The sequence below is a fragment of the Triticum urartu genome, chromosome 5, assembly GCF_003073215.2.
Source record: "Triticum urartu cultivar G1812 chromosome 5, Tu2.1, whole genome shotgun sequence".
Classification (NCBI taxonomy): Eukaryota; Viridiplantae; Streptophyta; class Magnoliopsida; order Poales; family Poaceae; genus Triticum; species Triticum urartu.
This window is the reverse complement of record NC_053026.1, coordinates 530,241,254-530,255,968: the sequence shown is the minus strand read 5'-3', so window position 1 is coordinate 530,255,968 and position 14,715 is coordinate 530,241,254. Positions and strand designations below refer to the sequence as shown.

At 47.1% G+C, this 14,715-nt stretch overlaps 3 protein-coding genes and 1 non-coding gene across 4 annotated transcripts; 1 reads left to right on the top strand and 3 right to left on the bottom strand.

Moving 5' to 3' along the window:
* The first annotated feature begins 312 nt into the window (after positions 1-312).
* LOC125556603 (BTB/POZ domain-containing protein At2g46260-like) lies at positions 313-3,596 on the top strand. Its single transcript, XM_048719299.1, has 5 exons — positions 313-596; positions 1,431-1,558; positions 1,635-1,698; positions 2,266-2,545; positions 2,663-3,596. The coding sequence occupies exons 1-5, from the start codon at positions 428-430 to the stop codon at positions 3,279-3,281; spliced, it is 1,260 nt and encodes a 419-aa protein (XP_048575256.1). The 5' UTR covers positions 313-427; the 3' UTR covers positions 3,282-3,596.
* A 1,350-nt stretch (positions 3,597-4,946) lies between these two features.
* TRNAR-UCU lies at positions 4,947-5,019 on the bottom strand. The gene has a single exon. It is a non-coding gene; the product is annotated as a tRNA-Arg (tRNA).
* A 486-nt stretch (positions 5,020-5,505) lies between these two features.
* LOC125510408 (BTB/POZ domain-containing protein At3g05675) lies at positions 5,506-7,339 on the bottom strand. Its single transcript, XM_048675577.1, has one exon. The coding sequence runs from the start codon at positions 7,300-7,302 to the stop codon at positions 5,908-5,910; it is 1,395 nt and encodes a 464-aa protein (XP_048531534.1). The 5' UTR covers positions 7,303-7,339; the 3' UTR covers positions 5,506-5,907.
* Positions 7,340-7,490: 151 nt separating this feature from the next.
* On the bottom strand, positions 7,491-12,472 carry LOC125510407 (cyclic nucleotide-gated ion channel 17-like). Its single transcript, XM_048675576.1, has 7 exons — positions 12,173-12,472; positions 10,971-11,481; positions 10,143-10,355; positions 9,432-9,736; positions 9,212-9,323; positions 8,569-8,805; positions 7,491-8,413 (listed from the first exon to the last, which is right to left on the bottom strand). The coding sequence occupies exons 1-7, from the start codon at positions 12,229-12,231 to the stop codon at positions 7,730-7,732; spliced, it is 2,121 nt and encodes a 706-aa protein (XP_048531533.1). The 5' UTR covers positions 12,232-12,472; the 3' UTR covers positions 7,491-7,729.
* Between the last annotated feature and the right edge of the window lie 2,243 nt (positions 12,473-14,715).

Sequence of the window (14,715 nt, the reverse complement as noted above, 5' to 3'; positions counted from 1 at the left end):
GGATATAGAAGCAATTTTTATTATTTTTGTGTTCTTTGTACTGTATAGATAGATCGGAATTTTTTCTAATAAAAAAAACTCACGTGAAATGTGTTTTCACCGACGTGAAGACGTGTTTCATTGACGACACTGGAAAATGTTTTCATTCCGGCAAAAAGATTGTTCCCATCACGTAGCAGGAAAACGTGGTTGGAAACGAAAATATATGTTCGCGTGAACGAGAACCATCGGATGCTCCAGAGGAAATTAAACTGTTAGCTAGCGCTTTCCTCAAAAAAAAAAAAAAACTGTTAGCTAGCGCTAATTCAGCTATTTGCAGTTTGTAGACAGCGGCGGGGTTCTTTGAATCTGCCATGATCAAATCCACTCTGCTGGTTAGCTAGGGTTACGGCCACCGGCGCTTCCAGAGTCTGGAGACGGCGCGCGCATGGCCGGAGACGACGCGTCGACGGGGACGGAGGTGGACGCGGGGGGCTTCGAGTTCGCCTTCGACAACGAGGCCTTCTCCGACAGGGTCCTGCGTATAGAGATCGTCGGCAGCCACGACGCGCCCGCCTCCGGCGCCAGCCGCAAGCGCCGCCGCGAGGACGCCGATGGTGCGTACGGGCACAGTACCATTAGCCACTGGACGTGATTAGGATGTGGATTTCTCCTGGCTTATTTGGGGGTTTCAGCTACATTTCTTTGTTTGTTTAAAAGGGGAAGGAGATGCAATATTGATACATTTTATTTATACAAGTTCCTTTTTAGTTTTAGATTTCTAGGTGGTGTGGGTTACTCTAAAATGCATTCCATTTTCTCTGACGTAATTTTATTCAGAAGAACAGTTAACAAACCAGTACTGGTACATATGTTTGCCCATACGTCCAATTGCAGCATTGGTGTTCAAACTACATCATACCATTATACAAGTTGAGAATAGCAGCTGGACAACTAAACAGATTTGGAATAATATGTATGTGATAAGTTCGTGTATATCGCTGTTGAGGTACATACATACAGGTCATGTGTCTTAACTCTTAACTCTTATGCATATGGCCCGTCTGGCGTGTAATCAGGTCTGATCTTGGTAGCACAATGCTTCAGCCTTAGATTAAAGGAACAAGGTGACCAGTTATTTTACATCTTCCACAAGAAAAATGTGTTGCTTGATGACTAATGTCTGAATCTGCTAATAATTGTGTATTTTAATGAAAAATCAATAGGTCCAGAACAAAAAGGCAAGAGCAAATTATTATCAAATGTGTCATCGACACGTCGAATGTATACCTGGAAGTTGGAACATGAAGTGATTATTTCATGATTATATGATCCTTCATAGATTTAGTGTGACAGCAAAATTTCTCTAGTAATTCTGCTATGTGCCTTCCACCGTTCTACCCCCTAGTTTTGCATGGCTCTCTGTGTTTATCTGCTTTGTTTTTTTGCAGGCGATGATGGAAAAGATATCGACTCCTCTTGTACTGTAATGGCACTAATGGGTACACCAGTCTTACGAGTCAATACCATACATATTAGTTCGGCGATTCTTGCAGCACAAAGTACTTTTTTTCTCAAGGTAATTCTGATGAACTGAAATGCATTTGTTCTATCATCAGTGAAATTAGCTTTCTGATAAGCTGCGTGCTTCTCAGCTTTTCTCAAATGGCATGAAAGAGTCTGACCAGAGACATGCAACAGTTACAATTGCTGATTCAGGTACAGTGTTCACTCTAGTCTGACAATCTTCATCTTATATTCTTATAACTGATGATTCCAGTTTCCTATTGTTATCATATTGTTCATTTATTTATTTATTTAAAAATATGATTACCTCTTGTAGAATTTAAAAGATGATTGCTTATGTTAGAGAGGGGGCTGTAATTTTGATGATAAATTTGTTACTCTCATTTCCCCCACAGACCTTATCTCTGAAGTCGATATTTTTTATTCTTTTATGCATTATTATAGTTTCTCCCAACTAATTACATAACCATCTATGCATACAAAATAGCTATCCCTTTTCTTTTGTACTCCCTCCGTTCCTAAATATAAGTCCTTTTAGAGATTTCAAATGGACTACAACATACGGATATATATAGACATATTTTAGAGCGCAGATTCACTCATTTTGCTCCGTATGTAGTCCCTTGTTGGAATTTCTAAAAAGACTTACATTTGGGAACGGAGGGAGTACTTCTTTATTTAACTGTTACCAGTTTGAGATGTATTGAACCGTTTCATTAGTCCTTATGCCTCCTTGCTTTCATGTTTTACTTGGAACAGAGGAAAAGGCCTTCATTGAGCTTTTACGCTTTATGTATAGTGGAAAGTTGACACCAACAACCGAGCCCACTCTTCTGGTTGATATTTTGATGGCTGCTGATAAATTTGAGGTTGTATCTTGCATGAAGCTCTGCGGTCAGCGGCTCATAGACCAGCCTATGACGCCAGAATCGGCAGTGAGGTGCCTAGATATCCCACGTTCCATCTCAATGGCATCTGCCGTCAAAGAGGTAGCCAAGACATTCCTTGCTGAAAGGTACAAGGAATTCCTGTCAACAAAGTAAGTGATCCCCATTTGATTTTCAGATATACAGTATCTTTTATCCTTTTTGAGGAAACATGTGGACGTTGTTGTGACAAAATCATTATCTCAAGGCATGGTTTAATCTCATTTCAGGTTCCAAGATGAACTGATGAGGATCCCTCTCGCTGGGATTCAGGTTATCTTATCAAGGAACCGCCTCGGGATTGAATCTGAAGGATCCATCTATGATTTCCTGCTCAGGTGGGCCTGTTTGCAGTACCCAAATTCAGAACAGAGACACAAGATCTTGAGTTCACGGATACTTCCACTGGTGCCACGAGCTCTCAGTATGACGGATGCCGTTCTAATTGATCACCCGTCTTGTATAATCAACTTTACCATAAAGCGCGAGAAGTGCTTGGGGCTCTTCCCGTCAGGAGTTCTGCGTTCGCAGCCGTTCCATTGCGCGGGGCGTGGCTTCTGCCTCCTGGCAGACTGCAAGATGATAGAGCAAGTACCATTTTTTTCCATCTTAGTAAAGATGCTAGAAGAAGACAGGGGGGCAGCCAGCGGGGCAATAGATTATATCATCGGGTTTAAGACCAGACCGTCACTCAAGTTCTCCACCAAGCACTGTCGCGCCACCACCAGCAATATTAGGCGAGGTGTTGGATGCATGATTCCTTGGTCGAAGTTCATTGCTGACGACAGCCACTTCATTGACGGCAAAGTCCATCTGCGGGTTCAGGTGAAGATAACGCCGGAGCCATAGTGATGCGCGCATTAGCCATAAGCTTTATGCGCCTTGCTGAAGTCCCTCTTTGTTTGTTTTTGTGGGCGAGGAGAAGCCATTGTTATGTGAAGCATGAAGAAATCTCAACTGGGGTGTTCCGGTATTTTGCTAGCATTTGTTCTCTCTTTGGTAACTGGATTCTACTAGCATGAAATCATCTGGAATTTGTTGCTAGAGGTTTCACCATCTCAAGTACCAGATGCTAAACTTTGAAGTGTGCGCATGTGTTTTGCTATGCAGTGATTCTATGGATTATAGTTCTTGGCGAATATTATGTGATCATCTGTTGATGATGATTATCTCTGGACATTTTAGTACTATTTTCATAGCGGTTGATACGTTTCTCTTTTAACAATATGTGCGCTCGCATAATACGAAATTGGCAACTGTGATCACAAGTCTGTTGCTTTGATAATTAGGAATTTCAGCGTTTTTTACTGGAATTAATTAATGTTTGCTATGCAGTGATTCCATGCTTTGTTTTGAACACTAGCATTTGTTGTTGGAGGTTTGACGGTCTCGCGTGCTCTTACCGGCCTCATAACCATCAGCGCAAAATTATGTTCAGAAGTCCATTCACTAATTGGCCGAATGTATCCAGCACCCTTTATCTGAATGTGATTGTTGTGACTAGGCTGGCAGTTGCCAGTACACCACAACTGAAAGCCGCCTTCGAGTGCCATGTCTTTTTGGTATGTTTTTCAGTTGCTGTTGCCTGTTCACTTGTTAGTACTTATTTCTGTACATGTCTGGATTTGTTACTTGCAGGCTGATTTTGATGTTGATATACCCAAACACCCTTGAATGAAGAAGATTACTCTAGCATGTTGATCTTAAGTAGTACTCCCTCCGTTACTAAATATAAGTTTTTTTAGACATTTCAAATGGGCTACGACATACGGATGTATGTAGACATATTCTAGAGCATATATTCACCCATTTTGCTCCGTATGTAGTCGCTTGTTGTAATCCCTAAAAAGACTTATATTTGGGAACGGAGGGAGTACCATCGAGTAGCAAAACAAGCAGCAGCTTGAGCTTTCAGGTTCAGGGTTTCTGTTGAAAGGTAGTACTACAATAGCATGGATGAAACCTGGAATCTTAACAGCATGGTGATTCACCAGAAACAAACCATTCTTGAAATCAGTCGCAAGAAGAAAGAAAAAGGAGAATCTGCTGCTTAGTAGTACAAAATGGAGCCGGTGATAAGGGCTAGCAAGCAAGAATAATCTAAATAAAATTAGTATGCTGATTAGTACTATTCCTCCGTCCCAAAATTCTTGTCTTAGATTTGTCTAAATACGGATGTATCAGATCATGTTTTAATATTAGATACATCCGTATCTAGGCAAATCTAAGACAATAATTTTGGGACAGAGGGAGTATTTCGCATCCAAGTTGAAGGAAGGGGCACCACAAAAACATGCATGTAGCACCGCCAATGCAAGACAATACTACTAATAAATTAAAAATCGAGAGGCACCACAAAAAACATGCATGTAGCACCGCCACCGCAAGACAATAATAACAAATTAAAAATTAATGCTGATTACTCATTTATATGGTACGTTTCAAAAGAAAATAATAACAACAACAACAACAAATACTAAAAGGAGAAGGGAAATGCAAAACAAAAAGGAGAAGCACGCCCAGTGGGACTCGAACCCACAATCGCCTGATTAGAAGTCAGACGCCTTATCCATTAGGCCATGGGCGCTGCTGTGCACAGTAAATAAAACCGATGCTAAAATCAGATACCAGGAGCAACAGTAATCGGGTGGACAATTGCCGGAAGGCCTCGCGTGGAACATACGTAACAAACCATCCTGGCCAGAGAAACGGAAAAGGCAAGAAACATGGCAGACAACGACACCTTGAGCTATTTCCTTCACAAGTTGACAACAATCAAGCTTAGGCCCAACGAGTTGACAACATGGAATGGAAGACTGGCTCTTGACCCGAAATGCTCAAGCAAGAAGCAAACGGACACCAGGGGCTCCTTGATCAGACATTCTGGGGCCGATGGCTTACATCAAGTTCCATTCCCGGTATCTGAAATCGAAACCGGTAAACATCAAAGTTCAGGTATTTGCCGATGTTCTTCGCTGGCCCGTCCCCGGTGCCAGCTCCATTTTCACGGCACGACACGACCAACCAGCAGCTGTCATTGCGAGCGACAGGTCGCTGGAGTCTGACAAAAAGATCAAGTATCATCAAACTTGTTGGCACCACAGAGTACACACTCACATGAGTGTCCCCGATTCCACAGGGCAGGGCACTGGTTGGATGGTGCTTACTTATTCCATCAGCTATGGTATGTCCGAAAAGTTGCATCTACTATGCTGACTGCAAGTTCATAAGGAGATCTTGCAGCAGTTCCCACGAGCCACGCCTACGATTGACAATGTGAGTATGTATATGACCATATATAGCAAAGCAATGGAATTCCATGTCCATTGGTGTTGGTGAAGAAAGGCAGATGCTCAGTGCTGTCCATGATGATCCGAAGAGGCCAACTGCAGACCAGACCATGCAGATGGACATCATGAAGTATGCATTCCTCTCGACGGCAATGGATCTCTCCTGCCGGCCGGCCGGCCGGGGATCAGGACGCCCTATTGGTGCTGTTCAGGAAAGACAGCCTCCTCCGTGCGACCTTGGACCTGTAGCACCAGGCGTCGAACGCCTCCGACAGGTCCGGGAACGCGGCGTGCTTCGACTGAAGCCACTCCGACAGCACCTCGGCCTGGGTGTTCGACGGCAGCGTCGTCACGATCGAGGTGATCGCCGACTCCAGCCCCTGCCACACCTCGCCGTCCAGGCCGATCTTTGCTGCTGCTGCTGATGCTGATGCTGATGCAGCTTCGGCTTCAGTGTCTCCGTCGCCATTATTACCGTCCTCGTCGTCGCCGTCGCCGTCGTCGTTGCCACGATCGGCTTCATCCACCAGATGCCTCGTTGTCCCGGCGAAGCCGATCCAGACGCTCACGGCGTGGCGCCGCTTCTCCGCCGGGAGGACGACGTTGCCGAACGCGACGGCCTCCAGGACCTTCGCGGATATCTCCACGACCTTCAGCCTGGTCTTCAGACATTCAGGCCCCGGGTGGCACTCCGCCGCCGCCGCCTCGACGGCCGCGACGACGGCCGACGATGCTTCCACCCAGTAGGCTGCGAGGAATTTCATCATCTCCAGCTTGCCCAGGACCTGGCAGACCCAGGCGATGTCGGAGACGAAGGAGTGCAGATCCTGCTGAAGCTCGCCGGAGCAAGGGGCCTCCCTCTGCTTCATCAGTGCGGAGCTGGTGAAATTGCTGAAGCTGTTCAGTAGGCCTGTCACGCAGCCCTTCACCTGAGACTTGACGGCGTCGCTGCTGCCGGCGCCGAAGGCGAGCAGCGGCGCGTCGTCGTCCTCGGTGAGCATGTACTCCAGCTGCTCCTGGGCGGCGGACTTGAGCTCCCGCGAGGCGGCCGACGGCGCGGCCGTCGCGTGGCGGAAGGCGGAGAGGAAGATGGCGGTGGCGGGGGCCGGATCGGCGGGGCGGAGGCGCGCGAGGACGCGGGCGCGGTGCGCGCCGAGGCGCGGGGCGGCGGCGAGGATCTCCTCCTCGTCGGCCTCGTCCCAGGGGGCGGACTCGAGGTAGTCGGCGCAGGCGGCGGCGGTGCGGGCGCAGGCGAGGTGCGCGGCGGCGTCGAGCAGGGAGAGCGCGCCGCGGACGCCGAAGCGGGAGACGGGCTCGGCGGCGTAGAGGAGGCGGAGCGCGGTGACGTGGGAGCTGAGGTCGGCGTCGCGGCAGTGGACCTCGACGCAGTAGCGGGAGTCGAGGATCTGGCACGTCGGCCAGGCGTCGGAGAGGCGGTCGGCGAAGTAGGCGCTCCCGGCGGCGAGCACGCGGGAGTGGCAGTAGAGCCACTCGTCCCGGCCCGAGTCCGGCGTCCGCAGCCGCACCACCACGTCGCTCGTCGCCCTGTCGCCGATCTTGGGCCGCGCCGCCGCCCTCATGCCTCCTGCTGGATTTGGGGACTGGGCTGGTACTGGTGGCCACAGCGAACAACACTCACTCACTTTGTAACTGAAGAAAAGATATAACTGAAACCACAATCAGAATTCAGAAGTCAGCTATACTGTAATTTGTAGCTGCTAGTAACTGTATAATTCAGTGCTAGTTTTACATGAATTTCACACAAAACTGTCGAATCCCCGCAGAAACAGGGGGAAAATATCAAGCTTCAGATTCATTCAGAACTAAGTTCATATTGTTACAGTGACACACAAAAGGGATGTGTCATGTGTGTTATACATTAGCAGGATATCTGGATGATCTATGGCACTGGAAACTCCAACATTTCTTCTTATGTACGTACTAGATTTACAACAAAAACAGGTATTCGAAACAATGCGTCGCGCATCGGAGAGCGAGATGATGGCTTCAGTCGAAATGGTCGGCGGAGAAATCGGGCTCGTCGGGCTTCTGCAGCCTGCGGATCATGGTGTCGTCGGCGCGGAACCTCCTGGACGCGGAGCCAAACTTGTGCATCTCAGCGGCGGTCCTCGAGGTGCCCTCCTGCTTAGGCTTATCGGCGGCCGGGTGCTCCTCCGACCACCACGAGTAGGACTCCCACCGGCTCAGGCTCTCCGACAGCTTCCTCCGCTGGTGCTGCCGCCACGCCGCCTGGATGAAGCAGGCGCCCCACGTCCTCCAGTGGTGGGAGTAGAACCGGAACGTGTGCTGGAGCTTCTTGCTGTGGAGCCTCCGGAACTGGTTCGCCACGAACTTGAGGTCCTCGGCACGCAGCGCGAAGGCCTCCACCTCCGTCAGGCTCCGGACGGTCCTTGTGGAGAGCGGGAAGTGGATGTTGGTCTTTGGCAGCAGGGCCCAGGTGAGCAGCTCCTCACCGGCGAATTCACCAGGTCGTAGGAGGATGGAGTTGAAGAAGTTGCTCCGGCCTCCGTTGGTCGTGGAGCTCTCCAGCTTGCCGCGGATTATGAAGAGCATCTCGCTCACAGGATCGCCCTCGCGAGAAATGTATGTGCCCTCCGGGCACAGGAACGACACCAGCCGCTCGCAGATGGCGTCCAGGAGTTGGTCGTCCATCTCAGCGAAGAAAGGGACCTACATTTTACAAAGAAAGATCAGAAACCCGCCAAGGAACAAGAGACAGAATTTGAATTTGAGTGCCCCAGTACAGAATGTTCTATCAAGACCTTTGAGAAACTAAAAAAGTTTTACTTGTTCAGTCATCGGATAGGGGTATAACAACAACTTACACGTCGAACAAGATCCAAACAAAGATGGCGCTGTACATCCCGACGTATATCAGCAGGCAAAGCTTGCAAGATGGATTCCTCTTCCACTCCACGCGTTGCAAGCCATTTAACTTGAACAAACCGCTGGACGCGTTCTTGAAGGTCGGGTGGGAGCCGGTGATGTCTCATCCACTCCTCCATGTCCCGTTGCCTCAACCTCCACTCTTCAAGCCTTTTGCTAACAGACTGCAAGTATGTCTAAAAGATGAAAATGAAAAGGTAAGTAGCTGTCAAAGTGGAGATGGCTTACTGCACATACAGAGCAGAAGAAGCTTTATGTTATTTTAATCATTTCAAACCATTAAATGCAAGTTCATACATCACACGAGCCTGATGCATCCATTAAGAAGAACAATACAATACAATCCATGATAGCACTACACAGAATAGCATTGATAATATTAACACTTCCGCACAACAACAAATGTAGCATAACAAACTTGTTGAGCTGAAGGCTGCTACCAAGTTATCAAATAGTGCAATAAGTTTGCTACGCTTAGCCGATCCACAGGGTAACTAAGTAACAAGTATAATAAATAAAATAAGAATCATCAGCTTTGATGCCTCCATTTCTAGTTTAGAGCAGAGAATTTCGTAATATTACCTGCATTTTACCAATCAGCTGAGCAAAGAGTATGAGACTGATAGCTCCAATTGCAATAGCAAATATGTTCTCTACGATGAATGCACTTGTTTGAAGAGGATTTCCGCTTGAACTGAAAAGGTGACAACAAACACCAAATAGACCTGGTTAACCATATTCAAGACACAGAAACTTATGCACAATAACTCCAAAGTAACAGAAGATAATGATGGAACCCTACCTAAGTTGCAACAAGCCCCACCACAGACAATAGAAGTACTTCTCTTGGAATGAAGTTGAGACAGCACCCTTAGTCAATGCACTCGAGAACATTCCGTAATTAAATTTTGGAGGATCAGCAGTGGCATCACAGTTGTTAAATATCTGCGTTTTACTTTGCCACTCAAGATAACTCCTCGAACCAGTATTCTCGCAACTTATAAACCCAATGTTACAAGACGCATTGCTCGACTCAGCAAGGCACTGCTGATTCCAACATGTAATCTGCCGTTCAATGGAGAGAAGATAGTATATTGCCCCGGTAATCTGCAGTGATGCACACAGGTCAGAAGTGACACTGAAGTATTTATTGCACAAAAGTGAGCAAAGAAATGCAAGATGATAGTGATAGTCTTCTGCTTCTAGCTCACATGCATGTCTACCACCAACAGTTTTGTCCATATCTTCAGATTTTAATAAGTAATAATGCATTCCAGGAAAACAAATACACATGAATTATTCTCTTTTGGCCTATTCCAGTTACGAGATGAGGTATGAAAAACCTAATGAACTGATATTTTAGGTTCCATATTTAGCAGAGGCGACTTCTACTTATCTTTCAGTTGTACATAGAATTACAAACTACATGAGCTGCAAATTCCCTAGAACTTTATTCTGAGTAAGTGACTAGGAATTGATTACACGGCTGAGGTAATGGTTGAGGTGACCATACATGACTTGCAAGCATGTAGAGCAGAAGATTGTATGCTGCTCCTCCCCAGGCTGACTTTGCAACTACTCCGGCAGCTTTGATGATTTGATTGCTTAAAGGTACAACGAGATACATTCTTAAGACATACTGAACCAAAATAATAAGAGCATATGTAGTGTTTTGGATGTTATAATCTGAGCGTTTAATCCCAGGCATGATTAACCAAACAGTAACCTGCAAAAAAAACAGAAGATTCACATTATCACTGTAGATTTAACAATCAAGTAATAGATATTCAATATTTGGGATAATTAGTCGTCAAACAATTCAGTTATACAGATAAATTTATTTTGCATAAAGTTTGGCTGAAATAAGTTGGCAATTCTAGATTTCATAAACTCCTAACATTTACAAATTATCTAAGTGGCGATTAACAGATGAAGTACGAAAAGGAAAAAAGACCTATGGGATATAAGTGGCAGTTAACAGAAAATAAATCTTTTGGGTATTTTTTGACTCTTTGCAGAGGAAACCTAGTTGGGTCCACCTTTTAAAAGTTTCGATTTTCTGGTTAAATTCATGTGGTTAATGTAAAAACAAGAGGCACTGTCCAGATGTCTTGGTTTGGAAAGCGAATCAAAGGGAAAGAATCCAATAGGCTCAACTAAAGGCTTGCTGTTCAGTGCTCACCCAACGAACCATACCAATCTTTGCCACAAAGATGATAATGAATCAATTTAAGTACGAAAGAATATGGATATTAACACTTTAGCTGGAAAAGTGGAATATACTTAAGGTAGTTGCCATGAAAAATGCGACAAGTGCCGCAACAAGATTCGAGTTATTTACCTGTGGAAGTGGTATGGCTGCAAGTATGTCTATACAGAGATCTGATGTGACGTATCTTCTTTGAATCTTCTTTAGATCCACAATAAGCTCTCCCTTCCCTAGGACTCTGGACTTTGGGTCTACATATGCAGTATGGAACTTGATCGCAATGTTGAGCACATAAAACAAGTCAGCGAGTGTCCGCAGAACGGTCATAGTATTTCTCAATCGTTGGTCCTCGGCAACACACGAAACACCAGTGCTTTGGTCCATGACTCTGACAAATGGCAGGTAGTAGAAGAAAGGGTCGATGAAGAGCGCGAAGAGACAGGCCACCAGGTACACCCTGTTCCATGTCAGCAGCACGCTGCTTCTGGGGTCGAGGATGCGGCTGTGCCATGGCACGTTGCCCTCATTCATCAATTTGAGCTTCTCGAGGGTCTTTGGGTCTATCCTGTTGGCAGCGAATCTGTCGACCCGTCCGGCTTGAAACGGCATCTTGGATTGATCCTGCCTCTCATCGGGAAAGATCCTGAAGACAGAGTAGAAGAGCAACTTAGAGAAGTGCTAAAAACTGCACAACGTCGAAATGGTCTGTGGATACTGAGAGCTCCCACAGGAACAGATGACAACAGGAGTTGTTCTCATCTGCAATCTCCTGGTAACTAGGTAGCATCGCAATGACATAATGTTTCATTTTGGTCCTTAATTCCTCGATGCACGGAAACTGGTAGATAAATGAAGTAAGCTGAGTCAAAAATATAGCCTATTTCACTTTTGGTCCTTAATTTCTGGATGCATACAAATGAGTACTAGTAGCAAACAAACATGCATATGCTAGAACATAGGGAAGCAAAATGAGCTCTCACATTCCTATTCCCAGCTCCAAAACTACCACCACTCCCCAACGTACTGTACGCCTTGTCAAGCCTAAGCAACCAAAACTCGAATTCGGCTGGTTCGATCCCCCGAGGCAGCAACGAAGCAGACGCCGAAGCTAAATCCTGCCAACTCCAACTCACTACAACTTACTCCAACTCAAACCATGGCCAGAATCCTCCTCTCCCCCTAAGTCAACACCTAGTCCAAGCAAAAATAATCTAACGCGGCATCCTCGATCGTCCCAGGAGGGCCGTCCCTCCTCTTCACGGGCAGCGTTCCGGGGAGGCCCCGTGCCGCTAAATCCAGCCGCCCACGAGAGCCGAGAGAACGCGGGCACGCACCTGTTGGTCGTCCGCCGCTGCTGCATCTCCACCCCATCCTGGACCCGGGACCCAAACATGGCGTCCGCCGCCGCCGCTCCTCCGAATCTCGCGCGGCCGGTCAGGGGAGCGGGGCACGGAGAGCGCGGCGAAGCTGCTGGCGCTGCTGCCGGCCGCGGATCGCCACCATGCCACGACGAGCTCGCGCGCGCGGGTCCGGTGATTCGGCGGAGAAAGGCTGTTGCCTTTGCAGTTGTTTCTTTTTTTTTCGGGAGAGGAAAGGTTGGACCGAGCGGACCAGACGATGGCTGCCTGTTCGTTCGTGGAAGTGTCTGCCGAAAGCTCGGGGTGCCCACACGGTCAAAAAATCCCTCACACTGGCAGGTGGGGTCCGATATTTTCATTGCAAGGTCAATCCACCCTTCCCCCTTCAGACTGACACAAATGCATGTCGATTTGGACATTGACACGGTCTCCATGATGTAGCTCTGACCTTCTATTGTTATCGAGATACTCCGACGACTCGAATGAAAATGATTATAAATCATAAAACATTGTTCTATTCGGGTCTATCCATATCGATTTCGCGGCGGCGGTGTTGGTCCGGTTCTTCATGGCGATGGAAGAATGTTTGACCGGCAAGGATCCTAAACCGCCTTACGCACACGACTGAATGGAGTGCTCATTCTTGGACGAGGGGTCTACCCAGGTGGATAGTACCATATGGTTCCAAAGTCTACTTTTGTGAGCGCATCTTGGTTCAAGCCCAACGTCTGGCTCAGTCATCATCATGCACCGCCAGCTTGTCGTGATAGTCCTCTCTCTATGCGTGGGGACTCTGATAAACTTCAGTCTAGGTCAAAATAATTATGAGGATGGTCTTGTGAGAGACAAAGATAGGGTTTGAAAGGCAAATTGCACATGCAAAATTAAGTTCGGGAATTCAACTACTTAGTGTTTGTTCGGTTATCCTCACCCTTGCCGGGATCTGTTCAAAATCCTGCAAATCCACGTGGTTTTGAGTTAGCCCGAGTTTGGATCCATGGACTCATCGGTGGAGATCGATGGGGGAGGGGGAAGGCTTTGCCTAAGTCGCCTTGCAAGGGAGGGGAAGAAAAGCATGCATAGGAGGGGCTACACACCGTAATTTTCTCCATTATTATTCAAACAACTCTACCAATAGACACATGTGAATTACGATTGTTCAAAGAGCAGCTTTTTGTCCCAAGCGAGGATCATTACTAAATCATAAGACCAAACAACACACATTTAATCACGAAAACACAAGTAAAACTAGCAATGCCAATATTCGTCAACAAGCTTCTCGCGAAACACTTTGTATATTGAAGAGATTTTTGTTTTGTATGATTCAGAAATTTCTCTCACGCGGTCTATCAGATTTCGTCGACGTGAAATGAGGTAAAAGACGGTTGCAGAATATGTGACCCTAATATCATGGTCGACAAGGTGGTCTTCTTCTTGGAGGAATGAACAACTGCTCCTAAGCGTATTCAGGCTTTTCATCCGCCCCCCGACGAGGTCTCCTTGGACTCCTCCTGAGGATGGGTGGGTCAAAGCCAATGCTGACAAGGCAACACTTAAATCGGCGACAGAGGAGGTGATGGTGTTGTCCTTAGGAACCATAGGGCATCTTCATTGCGGGAGCATGACAGTTTTTTCCACCAAAACTAAGCCATAGTTAGCAGACGTCAAGGTGTGTTGCCGAGTGGTGTAGCTAGCCGAAGAGTTGAGCATAGACAATCTAGTGATGGAGACCGACTACCAAGTTGTGGCAGCCAAACTCAATCTAACGTGAGAGACTTTTAGTGTATGGACCTATGATTGAGGAAGTAAGGGGTAGGGGTTGTTGTCCTCTAAAGGAGCCTACAAGGTTCGATGGGTACGACGTTCGGCAAAAGTAGCTCACATTTACGCTAAGGAAGGTTGGGGCAATGTTGTGTAAGACATGGCTGCATGTACCCATTGTTGGGGAACGTAGCATGCAATTTCAAAAAAATTCCTACGATCACGCAAGATATATCTAACTGATGCATAGCAACGAGAGGGGGAGAGTGTGTCCACGTACCCTCGTAGACCGAAAGCGGAAGCGTTGGTATAATGTGGTTGATGTAGTCGAACGTCTTCGCGATCTAACCGATCTAGTACCGAACGTACGACACCTCCGAGTTCGGCACACGTTCAGCTCTCAATGACGTCCCTCGAACTCTTGATCCAGCAGAGGGTCGAGGGAGAGTTTCATCAACACGACGTCATGGTGACGGTGATGGTGATGTGATCCGCGCAGGGCTTCGCCTAAGCACTGCGTGAATATGACCGGAGGAGTAAACTGTGGAGAGAGACGCCGCACACAGCTTGGAACAATTGGTGTGTCTCCAAGGGGTGCCCTACCCACGTATATAAAGGAGGGAGAGGAGGAGGCCGGCCACCAGGGGCGCGCCAAGGGGGGTCCTACTAGGACTCCACTCCTAGTAGGATTGCCCCCCCCTTTTTCCTTCTCATGGAGGGGGAAAGAGGAAAGGGAGATGGAAGAGGAGAAGGAAAGG